This window comes from Alexandromys fortis, unplaced genomic scaffold, assembly GCF_014885135.2.
Source record: "Alexandromys fortis isolate MF-2015 unplaced genomic scaffold, M_Fortis_MF-2015_v1.1 scaffold_6, whole genome shotgun sequence".
NCBI lineage: Eukaryota > Metazoa > Chordata > Mammalia > Rodentia > Cricetidae > Alexandromys > Alexandromys fortis.
This window is the reverse complement of record NW_026067902.1, coordinates 19,545,226-19,573,023: the sequence shown is the minus strand read 5'-3', so window position 1 is coordinate 19,573,023 and position 27,798 is coordinate 19,545,226. Positions and strand designations below refer to the sequence as shown.

At 54.8% G+C, this 27,798-nt stretch overlaps 2 protein-coding genes across 2 annotated transcripts in view; one reads left to right on the top strand and one right to left on the bottom strand.

Annotated features, from left to right (window-relative positions):
* The window catches only part of Ppp1r14d (protein phosphatase 1 regulatory inhibitor subunit 14D), a 295,305-nt gene that overhangs the window by 97,418 nt on the left and 170,089 nt on the right, over positions 1-27,798 (bottom strand). The gene's annotated exons all lie outside the window — the stretch shown is intronic.
* On the top strand, positions 14,161-23,780 carry Dll4 (delta like canonical Notch ligand 4). Its single transcript, XM_050132801.1, has 11 exons — positions 14,161-14,595; positions 14,704-14,976; positions 15,473-15,530; positions 16,277-16,540; positions 16,912-16,972; positions 17,060-17,190; positions 18,759-18,928; positions 19,112-19,331; positions 20,475-21,174; positions 22,135-22,243; positions 22,741-23,780. The coding sequence occupies exons 1-11, from the start codon at positions 14,530-14,532 to the stop codon at positions 22,744-22,746; spliced, it is 2,058 nt and encodes a 685-aa protein (XP_049988758.1). The 5' UTR covers positions 14,161-14,529; the 3' UTR covers positions 22,747-23,780.

Genomic DNA, 27,798 nt, shown 5'->3' with positions numbered 1-27,798 from the left:
TCTAGGGAGAAGACCACCTCAGGACCCTCTCTGTCTTCGAACATGTAGCTTAGCTATGGGCAATACTTCTAAAAAAGAGCTAAGGCGGGGGCGTGGAGTTTTCCCAATGCCCAGCTAAGTCAGAGTTGCCCCTGTGTCCAGCTAGCCTGTGTCCACTTCCTTCTTCATTCAAAAGCACAGATGTGGGAGGGAGGCTGAGGGAGAGTGAAGGCAGCCTCAACTTCTAGCTCCCTCCCCCTCCCTGACAGCTGCAATCTGCATGGGAAAATCTCCCCCTCCCCCCCTGCACAGGAAAAAATATTAGTTGTCCCGATAACAAGGAAAACAAAATCCAGCGCAGGGCATGAGAGACTTCCTGAGGCGGAAAACAATGTCCAGGGAGAGCTCCGTGGAGAAGGGCTAAGTTGGAAGGCTGAGTGGGAGCCCTAAGGACACTGGTCCAGTCCTATCCGGCCGGCGGGGGAGGGGGATGACAGATCGAGGAACTTGGAAAAAAGATTTCCACCCCCCAAAACCTTGAAGTCTGGGCTGTTGAGCTACATCCGGGAAATGATTCAGGACAGGGTCACGTCCCCACTTAGGACGCCAACCCCTTTGCTCAGGTGCTCTCGGCCACCCCTCTTCCCTCTCTACTCAGCCTGCTTTCTCAGGGGCTGTCAACAGGCCCTAAGGGACTGTGAGTAAGGTAGAAGAGTCCCTTCTAAGTGACCACCTGACTGAAGCCGCTGGAACCCCCATAAGCACTCCCTCCTTGCCCACAGCCACTTCCCTGGGTAATTTTCCACGGGGACCAAAAGAGTTGGACCCTTGCGAATGCCTTGTCCTTTGTTCCTGGGTTGGGAGACTCATTGCCCATGTTGTCCTCTGGGGCACTGGCCCCTGGGCTCAGTGGATGGGTGTGACTTCTGAACATCATAGGCTTTGGGGGAGCATCCCCCACCCCTGTTACACCAGCGGGGGAGCCTTTAGAAACAACCACCTCCTAAGCCTCATCTCAGACCAGGTCTCTCAGGATCTGCAGGACCCAATGACCCCTGTGTGTGGCCAAGACCGAGGATTCTTGTCCTATGCTCCTGTCACCCTCTGGTCACTCTCTGTCTTCTTCCCACCGCCACCATCAGAACCGGACCCACGGACCCAGGTGGGAGCCCCTCAGAAGTGGCCACCTAGGCTGGTGATCTCTGGAGGTGTCGGCAGAAGGCTCTGCCCCCAGCTGGAGACCAGCTGCCCAGCCCTATAGCAGGTTCTGGGTTACTGCAGCCCCTCCCTCTGCCTCTCCTTCCCCCTGGGCAATGAAGCCTGGGGCCTTTGTTCTCAACCGACAGGAGTGTGACCAGAAACCCACCCTCAGTTTAATTACAGTCCCATTCAGTGGTCACAGACTGGGCCACCATCCTCACTCAACCTGCTCTGCTTTGGCCCCCTGGGGCCTCCAACCCAGCCCAGCCCAGCCCCGGAGCTGCTCCCCCCCCACCCTCCCATGCTCAGGGTCATACCAGCTTTGTTCTCAGGAGGACCGAGGTCTCCTTTGCCCCAGTACCTCCAGTCCTGGTTCTGCACAAAGCGTAAAGGCTGGGACCTCCCTGAGCATCAGGGACCCTGACACAGTGCTGATACCGTCTGTGACATGCGGCTGTGCCCAATTCTGGGCTCTCATGAACTCCTCGGCGTCAGATGTGATTTCTGGCTCATTTAGAAAATATACTATTTATTTTATCTTATCTGAGGCACGTGTATATATGTATGTACTTGTACCACATGTGTGTCTGGTGCTTGTAAGGACAGAAGAGGGCTTTGGGTTCCCTGGACCTCGAGTTATGGAGGAATTATGAGCCTCTACCTGGGTGCTGGGAACTGAACCCAAGTCCTCCGCAAGAGTAACAAGTGGTCTTCTGAGCCGAACCTCCGAAGGCCCCAACTCACTTTTATTGTTTATAATTACGTGCCCGTCAGTCACCTGTTAAAGCCCGTGAGGACTATATATTCAGAAAGCCACCCACCCTGCTCTCAAAGGCCTTGCCGGACAGAAGGAAGCCCCATCACAAGCGTGGTAGGTGGGAAGCTGCAATCGCTCCACCCATATTTGGTCACTGTCTTTATATCTCAGGTTCGGGCGAGCTTGAGCACCCTCTTACAGCAAAGGCAGGAGAGGAAAGACAGAATGAGGTGTCACCTGAAGCCAGCCAAAAAGAAGCAACTAAGGTCCTCTTTGGCTCCTGCCCAAGCATTTAGCACCTAAGGGGCTTCTAAGTGAGGGCCTGTAGGTTGCCACACCCCCTCCTCAAGTGGTCTTGTTCACCTGGAAGGCAGCCTGAGGGGTTGGACCTCAGAGAAGTTTTCGTGTTCCCCCTGAAGAGACCTCCTTGGGTCTCCTGTTCCCTCTGGAAGGGGCAGACACAGCCCCTAGTTCCACCAGTATTTTCCAAACAGGTGAAAGACACTGTGGACAACTGGCCGCCTGGTTGTGGGCAAGGGGAAGCCCCAGTGCCTATCCCCAGGGGTACATCACTGGCCAAGGCGCTTCAGCCTGCTTCTTCTCCTGAAGCTTCAGCGCTGACCCTTGGCCTGGGCAGTGGGGAACAGGCCTCAGAAGCTTGGAGAGGGGGGCCGAGAAGGGAGGGGGCCAGTCCCAGCTGCCTAGCTCTGGGTACTAAACAGGCTGCGCCAGGGGCAGCAGAGATGGGGGCACTCCACCACCTGCTTTTCCTTGTTTTGTTTTCAGGGCACTAATTACTGTGCTGAGCTTGGAGCTGCCTAATGAGGCCGTTTGGATTTCCTGTTGTTCTGGCTTCCCAAGACCCTTAAAGGGCCAGCATCACACTGGGAGTTTGCCCTGGGTGGGACTGCGCAGTCTGACAAGAGCGAACCTAGAGGGGCTGTCTCTGGGCTCAGTCTGGGCAATGAGCTGAGGGGGAACCTGTTCAGTTCAAGGCTCCTCTAACCCCCAGCAGTGCTCACCCCGAAGTGCCCTCACCGGAAACAGGAGCCTAAGAACCTTGGGGTTCAGCCAGGGCTCAGGGTGGGGTGAGCGAGGCAAGAAGGCCAGAGCTGTGGAGGAAAGGCTGGTGATGTCACCGGTGCCCAGACTGTGAGAACCACTGTAGCAGCAGGCAGGAGGGAAATGCTGTGACGTCCTGTCGTGCTCCCCCTCCTCCCACTGGAAAATAAACACTTGTTGTCTGAGAAACCTGAGCCGCTTCTGAAGGGCGGACTGTAGATCAGGCTACCCCTGTGCCAACCCGTATATACCACACCAGCAAGGCCTGCAGAATGCATGCAATCGCTTTGCACTTTGGGGTTCTCCTTGGCTAACCCCTAAGGATCTGAGCGCTGGGGATGTCTGGGAGCCCATTCACATGCCACAGGCTGCAGCTGGGCTGGTAGGCAGGTGAGGGAGCACCATCTGTCTGCTTGAATCTCCCTCAGATCGGAGGCACAGCCTCGGCCCCAGGACCTATGCTAAGTGCCACTTGGGCTGTAAATGTCCAGGCTGCAGGTCTCTAGGAGGCCTGGCCTGCAGCACCCTCCCCTACAGACAGGGTGACGACATTGTTGTTCTTATACTACAGGGCCTTCCGCCTGAAGTTCCGGCTCCTAAATGGTGGGAATGAGGGTCCCCGGGACAAAGCCGGCCTGGTTCCCGCAGCCACCTCAGAATGGACGGAATCCCCATTGTGTATGGGCGCCCCATGCCCGCCCTCCTTTACCCTCACCGGACATGCCAACAAACAGCTCATTGAGCCTGGGGAGGGGCCGGAGAGACAACAATGTCCCCCAGTAGGCCATGGTAGTGAGCTCAGCTGGGGGTGGAGGCTGCCATGGAGGCTGGAGGGCGATGATCTCAGCCTTGGGAGGGTTGGCCAATGTGACAAGCTGACCTGAGCCTGGCCTCCCCAGTGAGGCTAAGAAGGGCTGGCCTCCCTCTGACTGCCCCACCCCCATGCTGGGAACTGACCAGCACTTCCCACATACTTAAACTACCCTGTCCTACCTGGTGCTAACCAGTACAGCAGGCGGGTCCTTGGAACCCGGGAGAGAGACCCTGGACCCAAGAGGCTGGCAGATGCTTCCTCTGGCCCTCGTGGAGGTCCGGCCCAAACAGATCTCCCCAACCAGCAGCCCACACTGTTCTCAGTAGAACTTGCAGATCAACAGGCAAATATGCTTTCTATGGCCAAATCTTCGAAAGAGACCAGGACGGTCTTGACCAGCCCTGGAGGTTCTGCACAGAGGGTATTCAAGCCTTTAAACAGCACACAACTGGTCTAAGTGCCCTCCAGAGCTCACCTTACCTTGAGCTTCTGTGGAGAACTTTTCAGACATATGGCCTCAGGTCATTCTCCCTGGATTCCAGGTTTGATTAAACCCTGTCTCCTCTGTTGTCCAGGCCTCACTGGTCAAGCAGGGCAGCCTTTGAGGGAAATAGAAGGAAGTGGGGTACTAGCCACGAGAGTATGCCTCCATTCTACAGACGCTGGGCCAGCTAGGTGAGGTTTACAGAGACTGATGGAAATGCGGAGCGTGTCTTTAGGGTTAAGAGGCTACAACAATACCTGGGCTTTCTAGATCACCCAGCCGTCCACCCATGGAAGCTGTCATCTCAGGAGTAGACCTGGGCATTTTGGTCCATTTGATTTGGTCCCCAGCCTCAAATGCAGGAAGGTTTTGTGCCTCTGTCCTCTCTGCACCTCCCCACTCGACACTTGCTGCACTTCTTTGTCCATCACTACCCTGCGGTGGCTGTACATCTGCCTCTGCTCAAGAGCCCACAGTTGAGGCTGCATTCATCTGCCTGGTGAGTTTCTACACTCTGGCCAATAAATTCACATTCAACCTTACAAGTCAAGACTCTGTCCCCTACCCTGCCAGCAGCACCTACTCATTTCCTCCCTTTTACTGGGCCTCTCCTTGCCCCTCAGGAATGTTCTCCTTCCTTCTTTCCAAGTACCTTTCTTGGGCTGCAAAGATGGCTCTGAGGTTAAGAGCGCTTGCTGCCCTCTTCCAGAAGAACAGAGCTAGGTCCCTAGCATCCAGACCAGGGGCTCACAACCACTTGTAGCTCCAGTTCCAGGGCATCTGACATCCTTTTCTGGCCACTACAGGCACCTGCACACATGTGCAATATACTAACATGCATGTACAAACACATAAGTCAAATAAACAAATACAACAAAGATCTGGTTTTTTGTTTGTTTGATTTTTTGATAATCCTGCCTCCATGAACCTTCTCCCAGCCATTGTTCCACAGACTAGCTATCATGTTTTTTTTTTTCTTTTATTTTTCCTCTTTTGTTTCTGAGACAAGATTTCTCTGTGTGGCCTTTGGTGTTCTGGAACTCACTCTGTAGACCAGACTGTCCTGAAACTCAGGGAGATCTGCCAGCCTCTGCTTCCCTAGTGTGGGGATTAAAGGCGTGCAACACCACCTGACTTCTTTTTCCTTAAAATATATCAATCAAGCCGGGCGGTGGTGGTGCACGCCTTTAATCCCAGCACTCGGGAGGCAGAGGCAGGCGGATCTCTGGGAGTTTGAAGCCAGCCTGGTCTACAAGAGCTAGTTCCGGGATGGGCACCAAAGCTACAGGGAAACCCTGTCTCAAAAAGCCAAATATATATAAATATATATAGATATATAGATAGATATATAGATAGATATGTATTATATATATGTCAATTAGTTATGTGTGTATGTACATGCACACGCACACATATGCACACACAGTATTCGTGTAGGGTTATAGGACAACCTTAGGTATTAGCCTTCCCTTTTGTCTTATTTTTTTAAGACACATCTCTCATTGTTCTAGATCCTTCCTTCTGTCTCCATCTTCCTGTAGGAGAACAGTGATGACGGACACATACACTACTGCACTTGGCTTTTATGTGGCTTCTGGGAATCCAAACTCGGGTCTCTCTGCTTGTACAACTTTACCTGATGATCCATCCCTCCAACCCCCACACTCCTTTTCCTGTGCCTCCATCTTGTCTCGACACCCCATGGGCAAAGAGTCAAATCACTTATTCCTTTGTGGCCTCACATGGGAGATCTCCTCCACTATGAGGTGGCACTGGTACCCAATCTTTCCTTTAAAAAAATAATTTATTCATTCTTATTTTATGTGCATTGGTGTTTTTGCCTGCATGTATGTCTGTGTAAAGATGCCAGATCCCCTGGAACTGGAGTTACAGTTGTGAGCTGCTATGTGGGGGCTGGGAACTGGACCAGGGTCCTCTGGAAGAGCAGCCAGTGCTCCTGAGTGCTGAGCCATCTCTCCAGCACTCTGTACCCAATCTTTGTGCATGTATGTTTCATTCATGCCTGCATGTATACACACGCATAGGAACTCAGTGAGGCCTCAGGACAATGAACATGAACCTGTAGTACCATGCTGTGTGTGTGTGTGTGTGTTACTGTGGATTGAACCCAGGTCTTCGTGCATACCCAGTACATGCCTTCCCACTGAACTACACGCCCAAGCTCACAGTAGCACCGTTGACAGATTTGTCTCAGCTTCCCATAGCTTCTAACCAGTGCTGAGTGGGGGTATCGAGGACCGGAAGGGAAGAGAGGAAGTTGGGCAAGGATGCCGAGAAGACTCCCACCATGGGGGTGTTCCTGTGACCTCAGAGAGATCCTGGAAAAGGATGAGCGGGCACAAAAGTGTTGAGGCTTCTTCCTTGCTGAGCTGCACTGAACCCAGACCCTGGCATTGGTGACCCTGACTTTTCACCATGGCTCAGGAGTTCCCTGTGAGTACCCAGACCTTAACTTTCTATACCTACAAGCTGCAGGAAGGCACTCAGCAGCCCTAACTCCTTGGGGCTAAGAGGAAGCCCAGTCCCTATTGCCTCTAGGCCTGTCTGGACACTTTCGTAGACACTGGGCTGGAGGTTCACTGTTAACCACATGCAGGTCAAGTTATTCATTAGCAAACATCAGTATGCAATTCTCATTAACTCCAGGGTAGAGTTCAACCTGGATTAGTGGATACATAGTATAGACACTGTCACAGGAAGTCCTCCCATATGTCTAACCTAAATCCTTCCTGCTACCATTGAAGTCCATTTCCTCTTATTCTGCCTGTGCTGGGAGTAAGAGAGAGCTGACCACTCTCCTCTGCTTTAGACCCATCACCTACTTGACCATGGCAGTCAGCTCTCTCCTTTCTCCAGGGAACAGTGACCTGCTGGCTCAAGCAGCTGTTCAGAGTTGGCACCTGTCCCCAGTCTCTTTCTCTCTATGTAAGAAATGTGCAACCTACTTCCTGGTGCAGGCCTAACCCTTCCTTCCAGGAGACTGGGCACTGGGGCTGAGTAAGTAAGCCCCCACTCCTAGGTTCCTGCTGGTAGACAAAGCCAGGGGTGTGGTCCCATCCCCCACCTCTTGCTTGTCCTAGGTGGCAGCTGAGATCAGAGATCAGAGATCATGTCGGGAAATGAGAGGGCAGAGTTGCTTCTGAGAGATGAGTTGTGGGTTCGTGGGAGAAGCTTTCGGACACAAAAGTACCCAGGGACTCCCAGGGGCCAGGCAAGGATGGGCCTGCAAGCTGAGGGAAGCTTGAAGCATCGAGGGCTAAGAGGAGACTTGAACACCTTTGCCCTGGGAAAGATCACAGGGAAAAGTAGGCCTGCGGAGAGGATCAGAGAGGTCAGTCAGCCTGCAAGGTTAGAGGTCAGCCTGGCAAGGGTGGAGGTCAGCCTGGCGAGGTTATAGGTTAGCCTGGCGAGGGTGGAGGTCAGCTTGGCGAGGGTGGAGGTTATCCTGGTGAGGTTAGAGGTCAGCCTGGCGAGGGTGGAGGTCAGCCAGGCAAGGTTAGAGGTCAGCCTGGTGAGGTTATAGGTCAGCCTGGTGAGGTTGGAGGTCAGCCTGGCAAGGGTGGAGGTCAGCCTGGTGAGGTTGGAGGTCAGTCTGGAGAGGTTGGGGGTCAGGCTGGCAAGGGTGGAGGTCAGCCTGGCGAGGTTATAGGTCAGTCTGGCGAGAGTGGAGGTCAGCCTAGCAAGTTTTGAGGTCAACCTGGCGAGGTTAGAGGTCAGCCTGGTGAGGTTGGAGGTCAGCCTTGTGAGGGTAGAGGTCAGCCTGGTGAGGGTGGAGGTCAGCCTGGAGAGGGTGGAGGTCAGCCTTGTGAGGGTGGAGGTCAGCCTTTTGAGGGTAGAGGTCAGCCTGGTGAGGGTGGAGGTCAGCCTGGAGAGGGTGGAGGTCAGCCTGGCGAGGTTGGAGGTCAGCCTGGTGAGGCCAAGGTCAGCCTGGCGAGGGTGTGGAGAATGAGCAGATGAAGCAGCTTCTTAGGGAAAGACTGACCTCAGGATGAGTAAACCAGGCCAAGAGCACGAATGCCCCCACCCTGCCACCGCCACATTCTTCAGGTCAAGTTGTCTTTCTATGCAATGACATCTTGAACACCGAGGAACACGTATCAGGAGGCCCCCAGCCTGACCTGTGCTTTTGGTTTGAGATTTTTAAAGATTTTTTTTTTAAAGGCAGGGTCTTATTTTATAACCCTGGATGGTCTGGAACTTGTTATGTGCATAGAACAAGCTGGCCTCAAACTCAGAGAGATCTGCCTGACTCCAGATTGTATTCTTAATTTCCAGGTGTGTCTGTGAGAGGGTGTGATACCTCAGGAAGTTAGAAGAGGGAGTCAGATATCCCAGATCTGGTTGTGAGCTGCCTGAAACGGGCGCTGGCAACCAAACCAGGGTCCTCCAGACGACAATGTAACTAACTATATTATTAAGGATGGCCTTGAAGTCCTGATCCTCCTTCTGCCTCCAAGTCCTGGGATCACAGTGTGTCCCACTCTTGCTGTGAAGCCTGGGGTCTCTCTGCCAGGTAGGGGAGCTTTCCCTCCCCTCCCTTGTGCCTTCCTGCCCCCTGGCAGAGCGTGGACAGGAAGGAACTAGGGAAGGGGAAACCAGGGCTCCGGGCAAGTTGCCATGGAGGCTGCCTTAGCGCCAACCTCCTCTCTAGCTGGAAATACCCGCTGTGTGGTTCCTGGCCCTAGCTTTCCAGGCATCTCCTGGGTTTGGCAAATGCAGCTGAGGCAGCTGTGCGGTCACATCAAGTTGGCCCTGGCCACAGGCTTATCTCAGTTCTGCAGCTGCCAAGTCTATGCCCTGCTCTGCCTTCTCTCTCCCTCTGTCTTTTTTTTTTTTTTCTTTTGGTGTTTTGAAGCAGGGTTTCTCTATTGTCTGTTCCTGGTTGTCCTGGAACTTTATCTATAGGCCAGGCTGGCCTCAACTCAGAGATCTGATTGCCTCTGCCTGCTGAGCGCTGGGACTAAAGGTCCACCACCACCCTCCTGTCTTTTTAAGTGCCCAACAGGCCTGAGGAAAACTTCTCACTCACCATGAGCAATGAAAAAGAAGCCTACTGTCTCTGCAAGCCCTAGGTGCTCTTATTGAGAAAGAACACTCATCCCTTCCCAGGCCCCATCCGCTTGAGTGCTGTGGGAAGCAAGGCCAAGGAGACAGTATGAAATTGCTCCAGGCCCTAGGTGCCTGGGACCACGGAAGAGGAGATGGGAGGCCTTCCTGGTCTTCCGAGAAGCCCAAGCAGTACTCCACCATGCCCAGTGATCCTGCCCACTTGGGTATCCTTTATTTGGCATATGTTGGGTCCTCAAGCAAGAGCAATCAGCCAGTGGACAGTGGACCCAGGAGGTGTGTTCTCTGAGAGGCCAGCACCCTCAGTGATCAGATCCATTCAGGGATGCCTCTTCCTTCCTGCAGGCCTTGGCTCTGAAATACCACCTCAGCAGGAGGGCCACCTCTGTGCTAAGGCTTTCTCTGGAAGGCCAAAGCGTAGACACAGGTCGTTCAGTCAGGGCCTTTACCACAGTAACCCTACAAAAGGCCCCCATGCTAGAGTTCTCACACTTGTCTCCCCCCCCCCACCTCCACCCTCCTGCGTCTTTCCTGAGGACTGTGTCCCTGTCTTTTCTCTTCCTCTACCTCCGAAACTCTTTTGTGCCCTGCCCCCAGGGGGCCCTCTGGTTGTCCTCGCCTGCCTAGAGGGAAGGAGAGGAACTAAATGATCGTTCGAGTCTTGCAAATGCGTAGTCGAATGCAGCCCTTTACTTCCCAGGTCACTATTATCACGTCGAAGAAAGCAGGTGTAGAGTCGTGCTTAAGTTTCAAGCCCAGGACACACGGCCAGGTCTCGGTCATCTTCATGCACCAGACCCCAGGCCACTTCAGTTCTCGGCCTTGCTCGGTCCTCTTCAAACCAGAACCCCGCATGACTTTAGAATACCATGCCCCCCTTTTCTCCCTAGCCCTCCGGTTTTATCATCAGTTCCTACATCCTGTTTCTTTCCTTGAAGTCCCCCCAGCCAGTCCTCGAGGCCAACGCTAAATCATCATCTTCCTCTCTCCTCCCTTAGCCTCAGGCCTATTCTCCTGGGAATCCACTCTGACCCTGGGCGAAAACTCGAAGTACGCAGTTTCGCAGTTTCTCTACGGAGGAGTAGGGAAAAGTGCGCCGCGCTGCGGGGTGCTGCCTGCTGAGCGGGAATCCAGATCCAAACCGCTGGCACCCCTCGAGGGGAGGGGAGAGGGCGGAGGTGCTTCTGCGGCGGCATCTGTCCGAGGCGGGCGGGAAGCTGCTGCATTAAATTGTAAAATCGATTTATTGACCGGCAGGTGCGAGCAGCGGCAGATGGAGAGCAGCGCTGCCCGGGCGCATCTGCGGGGAGCGGCGGCATCGATCCTGGCCCCCCTCTGAAACCGTTCGTCCTGGGCCTTTCTGTCGGTTCACTCCTAAATGCAGGGCCAAGGTCCGAGAAACTGCGGCGCCTGAGTGGCTAGAATAGTTCAATTCCCTTCCCTATCCCCTCCTGGCCTCAGGGCCCGAGCTGTGCCCCCACGGCTGGCAGGCTCTGCCAGCCCCACTGCCCCAGTTGGCACGCGGCAGGCCAGCCTGACGCGTGGCAGCGCCCTGCGGCAGATGAGGCACGCGCCGGCCTCATTTCAATGTGAATGGTTCGAATGAAGCAGCCATGTGGCAGCAACAGTTTGCAAATCTCCCCGCCTTCTGTGCAGCTCCCCGGCCGCGGCTCCCAGCACGTGGCCCCTTCTCCGCAGCGACCGCAGCAGGGTCTCTCAAGGCTTAAGTGCTCCGCCCCAGACAGGCCTGCTTCCCCGCCCCCAACCTGTCCTGCGGGTGCAGTAGCCCAGACCCCACCTCGCATCTACTCTGGTGCAGTGTGCCGGGTCCAGACCGCTGTCCCTTGGGAAGGGCAGCGGCTAAGAGGAGAGCTAACACCGCGCTGGAGGTCTCTGAGCTGAGCTGGTGACCCTAGAGAGCGCTCACAGGCAGGGGAAGGAGGCCCGAAACCTCACCCCAATAACCTGCGGCCGGTTTGGAGACACAGCTGAAAGAAAACTTTAGCTATTTTTTTTTTTTTTTCAGTTTCAGGGGTTGTTTCTGCATAACTGGAGAAACTGAGAAGTGGCGTGCACGGTGGCCAAGAGGAGGGAATAGGAAAAACAGAAAACTTCTAGGGAGAAAGGAGTTGGGAAACGTTGAGGATGCCATGGAGTTAAAGGAGCTGTGGACCCAAGAAAGGGCTGCAGTTTATGGGGACCCTGGTCGGTCTGGCTAAGGGACCTATGGAGTGTCTACATCAGGGTCAGAGTCAGCTAGCCCTGACTAGAGCAGGTTGACAGTGACCTGCTGTCCTCCGGGTCGCCAATGGATACCCTCACAACCTTGCATACCTTTGAATAACCAGGACGGTTCTTTCGCTCATAATTAGGGAATGGGAGAGAAGGGCTCCAGTTGTGTGATCTAGAGAAACATTCCCTACACATTCATACCTAGCAATGTGGGTAAAGATTGATCCCAGCTGATGGGGACTCTAGCAGGGACCCAGGGATAAGAGTGGTACCCTGGCTAGAAAGAAAAAAAAAACCTCAGTAAGTCGGGTGGTGGTGGCGCTGGCCTTTAATCCCAGCACTCAGGAGGCAGAGGCAGGCAGATCTCTGTGAGTTTGAGGCCAGCCTGGATATCCAAGGCTACACTGAGAAACCCCGTCTCGAAAAATCAAAAGAAAAAAAATAAAAAGAAACCTCAGGAATATTGTCAATAGGTGTTCTGATGAAGAGGAAAATGTAACACTTTACTTTCTGGGTTACAAGTTTTCTAGGTGGATGGCTTACATTGTCCATTTCTGAGGAAAACGATGATCCTAACTTTTATTTGGTCTTTGACTATTTGCAAAATATTTTGGCACATTAATATGTATGAGGGGGTAGAACACTTCCAAGAGTAATAGATAGCCTGGGTGGAAGCCGATGTCTCCCTTGGGAGTTAGGCAAGTGCCAGCGCCAGAGAGAGAGCACGTGTCAATGAACTCCCAGCCTAGGATTTGGGAATGAGACCTAGTGGGGCTGCGTGCCAGCTCCAAGGAGAGAGCCGGAGCACCCTCTGACACCCTAAGAAGGTTTAGGGATACACAGAAGATGCGTAGAGAGAGAGGATTTGAAATTTCACTTGCCAGGACCGCCGGGAGGTACGCTCTGAGCTCCCCCTCCCTCGGGCCTGGGACTCGGCTTGCCCATAACCTACATTAACTCGCTAGTGCAGCCTGGGCCCATCTGCCGGCCCCCGCCCCACCTCGGTTCCCCACGCCAACCCGCTCGCGCCAGATGGTGGCTGGGAGGGGTGGCCGTGCGTGGGGGACCCCGGAGCCTGTCTCCTCACCTCACTCCACCCCCACCCCACGCTCAGAACCTCATGTTTTCCTCACCCCCCCAACCTCCATTAACACCACCCAAGTCAAAAAATCAGACCATGTTCGTCATTGACAGCTGTTGGGCTCCTCTTCCCCTACCATGGCCTCCCTGGAGCTGGAGCCGCGTCCCCGCGCCTCCCCCCCGCCCCACCTCGATCTTATCGTCCGACGACAGCCAGCCATCACCACGCGGGCGGGCTGACAGATGAAGCCACAGTGCCCCCACCGCCCTCAGTGTAGCCGAGAGAGAGTTCTCTAGCACCCCCGAGACTGGGAGAAGCCAGCCCTTCCCGAGCTGCGGCCTCCGGGGAGCAGGACGGGTTCTGGGAAAGCAGCTGCAGCTGCACGGTTTGCGTTCAGAGGCCACCCGGGAGAGGCGCGCGTGCGACGTGGGTGAAGCCGCCCGAAACTCAAACAACTTTGTGCGCCTCCAGTTCCACCCTACATCCTGCCCTATGCAGAGAGAACTCGGCCTGCTTGACCTCAGCCTCTCTCACCTAGCCTCTCTAGTGGCCCGAGGAAACTCCGGAGTTAGGAAAGTTCCTCCCTACTCCAGCGGAGCTAGGGGGACACCGGTGGTGGCCAGAATAGGGGAAGGAGCCCAGGCGCGACCCAGGTGAGGTAGGCTCTGAGGGAGAGGCCAGAACTTCATTACCATACAGCTGAGGACGCACCCCCACCATTTCGAGAGCCACGCCCCCCACCTCCCTTTCGGACCACTAGTCCAGGCGCTGGCAGGAGCCAGGAGGTAGTGGGGGTGGAGTACAGAAGAGAGAAGGCACGCGCTGGGCACGCCCCGCTGCTGAGAGTGACATGCCTGTCAGGTGCAAAGGAGACCAGAGTCTTAGACGCTTGGCCCTTTGCCTTGCTTGGAATGGCCACGGAAAGGTTAACGCGTCCGATGGCTTCCCTGCGGTGCTGGGGACGCGTGGTGGGTGGGTGCTCCTAGGCTGGAAGCCAGCGAGGCACGAGCTGCCTAATATCTGGGAAGGAAAGGGAGATCCAAGTCCCCTGGCGCTGGTTTTTTGCTTTCCTGGTTTAAGTTCTTCCCACCTGCTGGAGGACTATAGGTAGCTAAAGCCTGGAGCAGATGCTCCGCCTACGGGGACCCCTTAGAATTTCCACCCTCAGGACCATCCGGGAACCACCTCACCTCCCGCCGCATCACTGGGCTACCCTCCTATCCTCTGGTGGCAAGGGTCTCAGCCTTTAACCAGCCGGTCTCTGAGGACTGCTCCCTGGGCACGCGCAGAGCTGGGAGCCCAGAGGTTGGAAGAGGGGCGGGGACCTGCGCCCTACTGGCTAGTTGACAGGGGGAGCGGCGGGGGCGGAGGCCCCCTCGGGTGGGTGCTGGGACTGTAGCCACTAGAGGCCTGGAGGGGAGGGGAGAGTGACCATGAGTCTGTCTGACTGACAGGCTGCGAAGAGGAGCCAATATATATAAGAAAGGCTCCAGAGCGAGCAGGTTTCAGTAGCGGCGCTGCTCGCCGGCCAGGATCCCGAGGCCAAGAGCCTCAACCGAAGCCGCTTGGGTGCAGTGTACCCCGGCACTAGCCCGCTTGAGGCCCTAGGATTAGTTCCAGGACATATACTTAGAGCGACCACCACCCAGTCGCCTTCACCTGGATTACCTACGGAGGCATCAAGCTGCGGAGTTTTCGAGAAGGCGACAAGGGAGCAGAGTCCCGAAAGGAATCAGCTTTTCAGGAACTCGGCTGGCAGACGGACGTACCGGGAGAGCGACATCCCTAACAAGCAGATTCAGAGTCCCCGGGTGGAGAGGACACCCCAAGGAATGACGCCTGCGTCCCGGAGCGCCTTTCACTGGGCGCTACTGCTGCTGGCGGTACTGTGGCCGCAGGTAACGTCCCGCGCCCTCTCCGCCCCCTCCCGCAGCGCTCCGGGCTTGCGTCCTGGCGCCCGCTGACCCTGACCGCTCTCCTCCCTCCTTCTCTCCGTCCCTGTGCAGCAGCGCGTCTCGGGCTCCGGCATCTTCCAGCTGCGGCTGCAGGAGTTCGCCAACGAGCGCGGTATGCTGGCCAATGGGCAGCCCTGCGAGCCTGGTTGCCGGACTTTCTTCCGCATCTGCCTTAAGCACTTCCAGGCAACCTTCTCGCCGGGACCCTGCACCTTCGGCAGCGTCTCCACCCCGGTATTGGGCATCAACTCCTTCGTCGTCAGGGACGAGAATAGCGGCGGTGGTCGCAACCCTCTTCAGCTGCCCTTCAATTTCACCTGGCCGGTAAGCTCAACCTGTGTCATTAGTTTCCCCATCAAACCTGAATGCACTGGGAGATCACCGAAGGCGAAAGAAGGGAGCGTTCATAAACCAGAGCCTCTCTCCTAAACGCCTCCCTGGAGAGCCCCTGGCCTCTTTCTCCTGCTCTCCCCCACCTCCATAGGTCCACCCCGGAGAGGGCTTTCACTAGTCTTTCTTCTTCCCAGTTTCTTGCCCTTCCTTCCACCCAGTTCTTGGGATACGAGTTTCATTACCAACACCCCATCGCTGCACCGCCCGCCCACCCCCAGCTCTCACTTACACTCCAGCATCCCACATCCCTCCCCTGCCTTCTCAACTCGCGCGCTGCACTGCGCTAACACCAGTTATGTTGACCCGAGCTCGGTAACTGTATCCCGCAATTAGATTAATTAAACAGGCTGCCGCGAGGCACCCCCTCCTTTCCCGCCCTGCTCATATCGCTATCTCTCTGTCCCCCCGCCCCCCTTTTGCTTTCCAGGGTACCTTCTCACTCAACATCCAAGCTTGGCACGCACCGGGAGACGACCTGCGGCCAGGTGAGTATCTCACTCCACAGCCACAGGGGGGCGACATCACGCGGCGCGGAAAGAGTTAACCTGTTATAGGCGGGGGAAACGCGGGCTTGGGGGTGGGGGCCAGGACGCTTAGCTTGGCCGGAGCTGCGCCCCGCGCTGGACGCTCGGATTCCGCTTGCTGCCTGGACTCAGAGCACAATTGCGTTTCCTGCGGGTTATTTTTGGCGTGGGAACGCGGGGAGCACGGCGGTGAGAAAGGCCGAGGCTGCCAGCGCCGCTGACGGGCCCCTTCCTGTATTTTACACCTTTTGCGAATTCCGCTCCTTTGGAAAGGGAATAATGGCTTTGGGATGTTGTTCTGACACAGAGGAAAAGGATATTTCACCAGCACAACAATTCTCACTTTGAAAAGGAAAAAAAATGACCTACCTCTGGAGCAGAACCCCTGAAACTGCACCAAAGAACCCCTTATTCCCAAATCTCGAATCAGAAAGCTTCCCCCTTTTAATTTTTTTTTCCATTTTGACCTCTTTTCCTCTTTCCCCTCCGTATCTGCCTCCACAACCCTGGGATATCTTAACATCCGTCTATTGTACCCTTTTTGAATGCTATCAAGCCCCCTGCACATGCACACACCCAGGGAAGCTAAGTAGCAAGACCGTGGGACCCTCTGTCCTGTGTTTGCTGGCAGGTGGGGTTATCGGGATAACTGGTCCAGTTGTTAAGGACCGCCACAGTCTTTCTCTGACCCGATGCTCTCCCTGCAGAGGTTTTGCCAGTCGACGCACTTATCAGTCAAATCACCATCCAAGGCTCCCTTGCTGTGGGTCAGAATTGGCTACCAGATGAGCAAAATGACACCCTCACAAGACTGCGCTACTCTTACCGGGTCATCTGCAGTGACAACTACTATGGGGATAACTGTTCCCGCCTGTGCAAGAAGCGCAATGACCTCTTCGGACACTACGTGTGCCAGCCAGATGGCAGCCTGTCCTGCCTGCCCGGTTGGACTGGGAAATACTGCGATCAGCGTAAGCAGCCAGGCTCCCACCGGGATGGAAGGGAGGAGATTTCCCCCAAGAAAGTATTATATAGTTGTCTCAGCTTCCCCTCAGGGTGGGTCTATGCTGCCTCCCAGCTGGGCCTCAAGTCTACCTGGGGATGCTGTAACCTGGGACTCAGAGCCTCTTCCCCAGCTGGTATAAGCCCACAAGGATCCCTGCTATTCATTTCGTCCAGCATGCTTCTCTCCCACCCCCTTGTCCCTGGTTCCCTTTAAGATAACCATGGCTCCTCTTGGAGGCCAATAGTAGGAAGTGAGCTCAGGAGAGCAGGACGGGAGATAGAGGCTTTGGTACCAGAACCTCATCCAGCCCTGTTTCCTTTTTTTTTTTTTTTTTAGCTATCTGTCTTTCTGGCTGTCATGAACAGAATGGCTATTGCAGCAAGCCAGCGGAGTGCCTGTAAGTTGGGGACAGGAAGCGAGATGGGGGACTCTTCCTTGTAAGTGGGCCTCTCACCTTACACTCAGCTTCTCTTCTGCCCTATAGCTGCCGTCCAGGATGGCAGGGCCGCCTATGCAATGAATGTATCCCCCACAATGGCTGTCGTCACGGCACCTGCAGCATCCCCTGGCAGTGTACCTGCAATGAGGGCTGGGGAGGTCTGTTCTGCGACCAAGGTGAGTGAGGGAAGGAGAGATGGGGTGGCAGGGGCTGAAACTAGAGATAGTGACTAGGTTCTCTTCCTCACTGATGGCTGACTAGCTTTCCTATTACTGGTTAAGGATCTTAGGACTTGTATATGTGCACATGTGTGGTGCTGGGGATGGAACTCAGGGTACCACAATACTACCTGTGAGCTACACCCGAGCTCCATCTTGAGACTTTTAAAGACTCTTTTCAACTCCCCTAGAATGGGATGGTGGGACATTCTTCTCCAGGTACATAAGACTAAAGAGGCCCAAGGGGTAACAGCTTGGGAGCCTGGAGCTCATGCTCATAAAGTCTAGCAAGACCAAAGAGAAAGGGAGGCCGAGCTCTGTTCCTCTTTCTGCCTTTAGTTACCTATTAACCCTCTGAGTGTTTGCTCACCTTCCAAGGCTGTTTGAGCAGCTCTCCCCTAAACAGCTGTCTGGTGGGGTGTGCCTACTGGCTGCCCTGGGCTGTGGCCAACCTGGGCCTCTGGGTGGAGGGAACATCTAACTGACTTTTTTAGTGTGGGCACAGCCACCTGCCTTTCTCCAGCCACACTTGCCAGGCAGCTGCCTGGGCTCACGCAGTCTCTACCTGGTATTTGAGGGTTGCTACTCCTCTGCCTACACAGGAGTCTATGAGCCCCAGCCTTGAGAGAGGGAACCTTTTCTTCTGCATCCCTGTACCCAGCTGCATCCTCCCGTTTTCAGGGTCAAGCACTGTGCCTGCTGCCATGGAAACACTGCACAGGCCCAGAGAGGATGGGGAGGGGGGTTGCCATGCTGGAAAAAGCTTGCCTATGCCCTGACTTTTTGCCAGCATGGAATCCAGTCCTTGTATGTTCTTATTCTCTCTCTCTCTCTCTCTCTCTCTCTCTCTCTCTCTCTCTCTCTCTTTCTCTCTCTCTCTGGCACACAGAACTTCCCTCATTTTTCTGTCCCCAGCACACCCACACCCACACAGCTGGTCCCTTGCTTTCTTCCTTTCTGCCATACACATTTGCTCCCAGGCAATCCAGTCATATACTCAGTGTATACAAACACAACCCTACAGCCCCCTCTGTTTGTTTTGTCTGGCTCTCCCTCCTTGCCCTTCTCCAATAAGAAAATAAATAGCTATCATTCAAAATACACATTTAACGCGTCCTTTAGAAAATTCCCGGTCCAGTCTGTGGTGATTCTCATCTCCCTGCTACTCTTTCCACGTGCTGAAATTTCACTCCTTCATCTAGGTCCTTTTGCTTGCACCTCCTTCATGAAGCCTTTTGTGACTTCCTCATTGGCTGGGGCCTTAGCTTCACCTCCTTCTCCTCTTCATCCTGCCCCAACGGGCAGCAGCGTTTGTGAGCTTACACAGCAGAACCCTGACTAGTTGTGCTTTGCTTATGTGTGGTTTAGGGTACTTCAACACTCATGATTTCGCCGACAGAGGAAGAGGGATGCATGGGCCTGGGAAACTTTGAGTTGAAGCTTCTTTGGGCCAAGCACAGGGTGACTTCGCTTGTAGGTGGGAGGCTACATGGTCCCACTCAGCTAGTTGCTTCCTGCCTCCACAGATCTCAATTACTGCACCCACCACTCCCCGTGCAAGAATGGAGCCACGTGTTCCAACAGCGGGCAGCGGAGTTACACCTGCACCTGCCGCCCGGGCTACACTGGTGTGGACTGCGAGCTGGAACTCAGCAAATGTGACAGCAACCCTTGTCGGAATGGCGGCAGCTGTAAGGTGAGACGCAAGTCAGCAGCACAGGGAGGCAGAGGTCTAACCAGGTAGCATCCAGACATGCGTATCTCCATGGATACGCATCCTGGAGAGACACTATGGGCAAGCAGAGGCTAGCTGCTGACCTCCTATATCCTTGCCTCATCCCCAGGGTCTGACTTTAGCCTGTTTATGCTCTCTCTCCAGGACCAGGAGGATGGCTACCACTGCCTGTGTCCTCCGGGCTATTATGGTCAGCACTGTGAACATAGTACCCTGACCTGTGCTGATTCACCTTGCTTCAATGGGGGCTCCTGCCGGGAGCGCAACCAGGGGGCCAGTTATGCCTGTGAATGCCCCCCTAATTTCACTGGCTCCAACTGCGAGAAGAAAGTGGACAGGTGCACCAGCAGCCCATGTGCCAACGGTGAGTCCTTCCTGTCACCTTCCTAACCCGCTGAAATGGCCCTGGCGCCAGATCGCCTGAGAGAGAGAGAGAGAGAGAGAGAGACAGAGAGAGAGAGAGAGAGACAGAGACAGAGAGAGACAGAGAGAGACAGAGAGAGAGAGACAGAGAGAAGCAGAGACAGAGAGAGAGACAGAGACAGAGAGAGACAGAGAGAGAGAGACAGAGAGAGAGAGACAGAGAGAGACAGAGAGAGACCTGTTTTCTCCTCTGGGCAAACTCACCAACTCCCCTTTGCTGTGGAGGGTGGACAGCTTGCATAATTAGGGGTGGCGCTTTGGAGGAGAACCAGGTGACAGGTAGTACCCCATCTTATATGGATGAGCCTGGATCTGATGAGGGTTGACAAGAGACCCTCCTCAGGAAGCTGTGAATTAGAAAGAAGGATGCTGGAGGCTTCACGCCCCTTCTCAGGGGAGGCCAGTAGGTGCTTGGAGCTCTGTGCCTTGAGGCCTCTTCCCCACGCTCCCTTAGAATGAGTGGGGCACAAAATATCTAGACTATCCAGCACTTTTGGATACACAAAACCCACTGGTAATCTTCATGTATTTGGTCAACAGGTAACTGTCTATAAGGCAGGCAGGCAGTTGTTAGGGAGCTGCTGAGGGCCTGGGGGTGGCAATGTCCTCACTTAGCTCCCTCATCCTGGAGGGGAAGGTGTAACTAAACGCCTTTGGTGTGGCTGTGAGGGTGGAATTAAGTGGTAATTGCACCTACATGAGTGCTTCCTCTCTGTAGTCTGTGCTTGCCTCGGTCTTCGCTACCTGAGCCTCAGAGCTACCTGGGAACTTTAACAGGTGGAGAAACTGAGGCTAAGGGATCGGGGGTCAGATCCTCTGCTAGAGAGAGCAAAGCAAGCGTATGTGTTGTACCCTCAAATTCTGTAAGATGCCAGTGACTTATACAATGGCCCTCGGAGGCATGGAGAACCAGGGTCAGCCCAATTCCAGGACGTCAGAGTCTTGATACAGTTCCTTTCGTAAAGGGCTCTGTCCATGCAGGTTGAACACAGCGGGTAGAAGGGCCAAGCTCATGGGTTAGGCCCCATGCCCTTCACCTGGGAATTTGTAGGCTATTGCTGACTTAGGTCCTATGTCCTTACAGGGGGCCAGTGTCTAAACAGAGGTCCAAGCCGAACCTGCCGCTGCCGTCCTGGGTTCACGGGCACCCACTGTGAACTCCACATCAGTGACTGTGCCCGAAGCCCCTGTGCCCACGGGGGCACGTGCCACGATCTGGAGAATGGGCCGGTGTGCACCTGCCCTGCTGGCTATTCTGGCAGGCGCTGTGAGGTGCGGATCGCCAGCGATGCCTGTGCCTCAGGGCCCTGTTTCAACGGGGCCACCTGCTACGCGGGCCTCTCAGACAACGTCGTCTGCAACTGTCCTTATGGCTTTGTGGGCAGCCGCTGCGAGTTTCCCGTGGGCTTGCCACCCAGCTTCCCCTGGGTCGCTGTCTCCCTGGGCGTGGGGCTGGTGGTACTGCTGGTATTGCTGGGCATGGTGGCGGTAGCCGTGCGGCAGCTGCGACTTCGGCGGCCCGACGATGGCAGCAGGGAGGCCATGAACAACTTGTCAGACTTCCAGAAGGACAACCTAATCCCAGCTGCCCAGCTCAAGAACACAAACCAGAAGAAGGAGTTGGAAGTGGACTGTGGCCTGGACAAGTCCAACTGTGGCAAACTGCAGAACCATACATTGGACTACAATCTGGCTCCAGGACCCCTGGGGCGGGGGACCATGCCTGGGAAGTATCTCCACAGTGACAAGAGCTTAGGGGAGAAGGTGCCACTTCGGTTACACAGGTGAGCCATACTTGAAAGCCCAGGGCTTTGCTGTGTGTGGATGGTTACATATTTTGACGGGATCTCCCAGGCTGAGTGGCATCAGACCCTGGCTGCTTTTCAACCAGTAGGGGCTATGGTACTAACTGCAAGACACTCTAAGTGCATTTCCATAGGGAGCCAGGCTCAGTGGCACACACTTGTAACCCTAGCTACTTAGGCTGAGACAGGAGGATGGCAAGTTTGATGCCAATCTGGGCAACATAGCAGATCGTGTATCAAAGACAAAATGAAATGGCTCAGAGGGTACAGGCACATGCTGCCGGGACTGATGGCCCGAGCTTGATCTTCAGTCCCCACATGTTAGAGGGAGGTCACAGACCGCAGCAAGCTGTCCTCTGACTTCCACAGTGTGCAGTGGCATGTGCACATTCACACGCATGTGTACACACACACACACACACACACACACACACACAAGTGTAACACTTTCTTTTAGACAGTTTCTCTGTGTAACCTTAACTGTCCTGGAACAGTTCACTCTGTAGACCAGGCTGGTCTCAAACTCAGAGATCCACCTGCCTCTGCCTCCTGCTGGGATTAGAGGCGTGCAGCACCACCGCCTGGCTTCTTCTAAGGATCTCTTACTAGGGAAGCCCCTCCTGGTCATTCATCCATTCTTCACTCCTGAATACCAACTGTCCACAGTACATCTCTTAGGCCCGCCATCTTTCCACAGTACGGCTTGTCTCTAGAGGCAATACTGCCCTTTTCTAGGTCTGTGACCGCTGGTTTGGTTGAGTCCTCCTCAGGGGCCTGTTTTAAGTACCTGCCCCGGAAGGCCAGCATTGAGCACTCCCCGCCCACAGCATTCTGGACCACTGCAGCACACACCCTTTAACTCTCTGGGATGGAGATCAGCACCTTGTCCCCTCTCCAGTTCCCCCCTCATTCTTACCCGCCTGTCTTATGTTCCTTCAGTGAAAAGCCCGAGTGTCGAATATCAGCGCTATGCTCCCCCAGGGACTCCATCTACCAGTCAGTGTGTTTGATATCAGAAGAGAGGAACGAATGTGTCATTGCCACAGAGGTGAGTTCTGGGCTGGCCCTCCCGGTCAGCACGTCCCCTCCTGCTCACCAGCAGCCTCATTCGTGAAGGGGTGGGGCAGAGGTCTCTTCCTTGGTGTTTAGTGGCTCCTGGGTCCCCTGCTGGCCTCATGGCCACTGAGGGTGTGAAACAGGAACCAGGTGGTATGCCTGACTTGGCAGCTGCACCAATGAAAGGGACAAAGTTAAGGAGACAGGGGGACTTCGGGTAGAGCCAGGAAGGACAGCTATGGTACTGGCTACCTTTCAGGCACTAGTTCCCAGTTGCCTTTGCGTGAAAACAGTTGCTATGTTTGCCCACTCCTCGCCACTGGCTTCCTCCATTGTACCTCTCTCCACATTAGTACAAACTCCCAGACACTTGTATGTCTTAGGGCGGAAGACTGAGGAGAATGTCCCTCCCAGAAAGGCCCAGAGCATCCCCGGAGACAGTGCCTGTCCCCAAGATAACCATCTTTCCATTTTGTGAATGCTCCCCAGGTATAAGGCACGAGCCCACCCAGACACCCAGCTTTGGCCCCGCAGCTGGGTCTTCCTTCTGCATTTGTTTACATTGCACCCCGGATGGGACGTCTTTAGTATGCACAGTGCTGCTCTGAGGAGGAGGAGGAGGAGGAGGAGGAGGAGGGGATGGCATGAACTGGACAGACTGTGAACCAGCCAAGAGTTGCACCACCTCTGCACGCCTTCAGGAGTCTGCCTGGCCTCAGACGGGCAGCCCCACCAACAAGGGAAGAGCCAGCCGAGGAGCTGGAGGAACACCTGTTGAGCTGACATCTAAGGTGCCACTTGGACTTGCTCTGCCAGCAGCGGCCATCACGGGGCTCTTGACTGTTCTTCAGAGAGTAGCAGTGGCCCCAGGAGGTCTTGGAGCTGCTGTGGCTCCCATGGGCATCTGTGTTTCCAAAGTGCCTTTGCCCAGGCTCCGTCATGACAGCTGGGCCCAAATGAGAGAGGAGAGAAGAGGTTTGCAAGGGACGGGTCTCCTGTAGGCCTGAGAGCTGTGCTGTTTGGCTTTTGGCGGAGCTACCCTGCAGGTGAGGTAGAGAAGTGGTTTTTGCCTCCAACCACATCGTGTGGGGTGCCACTTAGCCTAGACCCTCTGGGCAAAAGGTGGTAGATGACCTCTCACTGGTCCTGGTGCCTTGGGGCTTGTGTGAACAGATGGGCTTCGGGCCTGCCCCTTTGCCAGCTAGGGTTTCAGCCCCAAGTGGGGAGCTCAGGGCCTTTATGCTAAAATTCCAATGAGGGAGGTCATGGGTGCTGCTGTGGCCTAGGCCCCTTCCTCTCTCATGCCCATTTCTGTGCCCTTGAGCCTGGGCTCTATCAGTGCCCACTGCTGCCCCAGACCACCCTTGAAGCCGATCTTCAGAAATCAATAATATGAGGTGTTTTTTTTTTTGTAGTTTATTTTGGAATCTAGTATTTTGATAATTTAAGAATCAGAAGCACTGACCTTTCTACATTTTATAACATTATTTTGTATATAATGTGTATTTATAATATGAAACAGATGTGTACAGGAATTTATTACTTCTTGGGTCCTGTCTTTGTAATGGGAGAATGGGAATCCTCTCTTCTCCCTGCCTTCCTACCCCAAATATTTGGGAGCCCCTTCTCTTCTTGCTGGAACCCGGAGGGCCTCTGCATGCTGGGGTTTGGCGTGTTATGTGGAAGGCCTGTGTCTCAGTCGGGTCTTTGGGGAGCCTACCCTCATCCACCTCATCCCCAGGCCAACCTTCTACGCCTGGTGGCTTTGAGACCAGATGCCACTACCCCACTTTATGCTGCTACGAATCCAGCCCATGAGGCTATATTTCCCCTGCCTGGAAACTCTCTTCCCTTTCCCCAAGCCCGAGAGAAGGAGCATGGGAGCTTGATTTTCTCCTATTGAGGAGGGTTCTCTCATTACTTATTCAAAAGGACTCTCTTATTAGATCATGGGCTAGGTCCCCGCTGGGCACTTCCTCCTGCTGGCCTCTGCTGTTTTCTCAGTACGATTGAGGGATTGATCTGGCATGGGATGGGGAGGGAATTTGCCCTGGGTTTGTCTTTCTGGCAGCTGGACAGAGCTGAAGGGATGGATGAGGCTGCAAGGAGTGGGGGTCAGAGCTCTCCTCAGGCTGAGACACTAATAAGGGAATTTCCAACCTACTCCATGCCCAGCTTCCTCTAAGGCACAGGATAGTCCCTAGGGTGCCAATCCTCTCTCTGCAGCCACAAACATACCCCATGATGAGCAAATGATGAAAAAAAAAAAAAAAACCAAAACAATCCCCAGATGAGGGAAAAGCTGCTCGGATGCCCAGCTCTCAGCCTCTTCACAGTAAAGCAAAACAGACCCAACAGACGCCTTCCTAGTGGAATCCAAACTTGCCCCACCCCCAACTCCAGCATGGGCGCTTATTTGAGCGCCAGGAGCATGCACATGTCCCACGGCTTGGCCACCATTCTCTGTTGCTCTACTGCACACACAGGGTATCAAACAGGAAGACATTCAGGGACCGGTTCCCACAGCCTGAGCCGACAGCAGAGGGAAGAACAACACGACCTCACTCTTCCTGCCCAAAATGAAACAGGAAAGCGGCTCCTAGGCTCTGGGGGGCGGGGGAAGCTGGGCTGGGACAGAAGGCAAGATGACGAGGCTCCCATGTGGGGGACAGGTAGGACACCCGCAAGCCTGCACGTCCACACCGCCAGGCTGGGCTACATTACCAGATGGTCAGAGAAGAGCCCTGGAGGGGTCCTGGTTGCTGGATCAACCCATTTATCACCTCTGAAATCCTAGTCAGGGAGCCGAGAGCACCCAGCACGTCACCCTGACTTCCTGGCGCGAGTGGGAACCCATGCAAGGATTTGATGTGGTATGCTCGTGGGTGCTCCAGCCTGCAGCCCATGCCAGGCCCTCTCCCTAACAACTCAAAAGTGGGTTCCAGTTCTCACTTGGAGTGTAAACAAATTACAATCCTTCTCTCCCAGGATTTCCGGACAGTCTCTCCATAAGGGGCCAGCCCCCCCCCCCCCCCCCCCCCCCCCCCCCCCCCCCCCCCCCCCCCCCCCCCCCCCCCCCCCCCCCCCCCCCCCGGGCCCCCCCCCCCCCCCCCCCCCAGCACCCCTCTCCCCAGAGGCAAGGTATTTAAGGCTCTCCTGATCACTCAAGAGTCCAGGAGACTTGGCATTCAAACAAGATCAGCCTATAGCTCAGACTCGCTGTGAAGAACTCTCAGTGGCCTCGCAAATGCTCGTCTTCGTCTATTTTTAAAGAGAATTCAGAGTTTAGAAGTTCCTCAGCAGACTGTCCTGTCTAAAGAATTAGTCTGACCTCCTGGTGACCTTCGGCCCTGAGGACAGCTGCTTTTCCAGAGCTTGTTGGCTGGTGACCACCTGGAGATCCTTGAGCTGTGGGTTGGGAGGGGCCATGAAGAAGGCAGTGGTGCCTTCCTCGGCTTACGCAGGCCAGGCCACAGTGAACCCAGTCCGAGGGCAGATGAGGGTACAGAGGCTCCTACCCACTTCCACTCAGGCTAGTCGAGGCCACAGGACTCAGCAAGTACAGTGTGACACCTCTGCCAGGGGCCCTACCGAGAGAGCCCTCCGTGAGTTCTTTCCTCTTCCTGTCTGTGTCTACACCATGGGTCTACACCCGTGGGTCTACACCAGCTGTGGGCCCAGCCCTCCGCCCCGTGCGACCTGCTGCATTCCGGGAAGGAGATGGAAGTGATTCACTCAGGGAACTGTGACTGTCTCTTCCCAGGGAGGGGATGCTCCTGGGAGGTCCCAGCGGCCTTTCCCCAGGGGAGCCGCGCCCACTGCCTCTCGCTCCCAGGGTGTCCCGGGTCGGGTCGGATCGGGCAACGGAAGAGTCAGGTGCGCCCGGCCGCCTGTCGGGGTCAGCCCTCCACCTGTCGCCACCGCCGGGCGCCCCGGAGCTCTGCGGCTCCCCGCCCTCTGCTCTTTGTTACAGCCCGACTTCCTGTTTGTGGTCGCCGACCCGGGCTCACTTCCCGGGCCGGGAAGCCGCCGAAGGCCGCGAATTTCTCGGAGACACTCCCACTGAGTCCCGCCTCCTGCCTCCTCCGCATCAGCTCCCCCTCCCCACCCCCACCTCGCCCGGGAACCCGCGCGGGACGGGAGCCACGGGAAGCGGGGTTCTCCAGCAGGCGTCACGGCTGGACCGCCGGGTGGTCACGGGGCACTAGAGGGCGCTGCGCGGCCGCCCAGGCTGCTGTCCCGCTGGAGGCTCTTGGGGCCGCCCCGGGACAAAGCGGGGATCCGGTCCAGGAATCTTGAATCTGTTTGCGCCTCTGTTTGGATCTTAAACTGAGAGTGCGATGCTTTCTCCCAGGTATTGTCCCGGTGTGCAGAGGAACAAGGCCCCTTCACCAGCTAAAGCCAACTCTGACACGTCCCCACCATCTTCCAGCCACCTCCTGCAAGTGCTCATTCTGACCTAAATAGAGCTAGTGATTAAAACTAAACTCCCTTCCAATGCTATCCCTGTCAGGTGATCTGGGACATCCATTTCTTCAACACTCTTTGAGCCCCTATATTATTATAGGCCAGACATTGATTGCAAAGCACGGAGACTTATCTGAAGAGACTAATCAATCTGGAGAGGCTAACCATTTGGGTTTGTTTGTTTGCATGGCTTTGTTTTCATTTTCGTTTTGTTTTTGAGACAGGGATTTAGCTTAGGTTGGCCTTGAGTTTCTTTTTTTTAATTATTTATTTAACTTTATTTTACACGCAACGGTGTGAATTGTCAGATCACCCAGAAACTGGATTTACAATCACTTATGAGCTGCCATGACGGTGCTGAGAATTGAACCCACTTCCTCTGGAAGAGCCATCTCTCCAGGCCCTTAATTTCAAAATGTATTTATGTTTCTCTGGGTGTGCCTCTGTTTGTGTGTGTATGTGTGTGTGTGTGTGTGTGTGTGTGTGTGTGCTGTGTGCATGTGTCTATAGTGTGGCTTTTGAATTCACCAAGATGAAAGCATTCAAGGGGACTGGCTCCATATCTGGCAGAGGCAGGCAGATCGCTGGGAGTTGGCCTTGAATCTTTTCTTTTTTTTTTTTAAATGATAAACTGATTGGCCCATTAGCTCAGGCTTCTTATTAACTCTGATAACTTATATTAACCCATTATTCTTATCTATGTTAGCCACCTGGCTCGGTACCTTTTTCAGTGGGGCAATCACATCTTCCTTCTTCTGTGGTTGGGACAGGACTGGGGAGGAATGGGCTTCCTCCTTCCCAGAATTCCGGCCTTGAATTTCTTTTTTTTTTTTTCTTTCTTTTTTTTTTTTTTTTTTTGTTTTTCGAGACAGGGTTTCTCTGTGGCTTTGGAGCCTGTCCTGGAACTAGCTCTGTAGACCAGGCTGGTCTCGAACTCACAGAGATCCGCCTACCTCTGCCTCCCAAGTGCTGGGATTAAAGGCGTGCACCACCATTGCCCAGCCACCGGCCTTGAATTTCAGCAAAGATGGCCTTGTCTTGGGGTCGGGTCAGTTGAAGCCACTTGTAATAGTGAGCTAC

Coding starts and splice junctions, on each gene's coding strand:
- Dll4 (XM_050132801.1), top strand. CDS start 14,530: ATGACGCCTGCGTCCCGGAGCGCCTTTCACTGGGCGCTACTGCTGCTG. Junction 14,596..14,703: donor TGGCGGTACTGTGGCCGCAG/GTAACGTCCCGC, acceptor GTCCCTGTGCAG/CAGCGCGTCTCGGGCTCCGG. Junction 17,191..18,758: donor AGGTCTGTTCTGCGACCAAG/GTGAGTGAGGGA, acceptor CTGCCTCCACAG/ATCTCAATTACTGCACCCAC.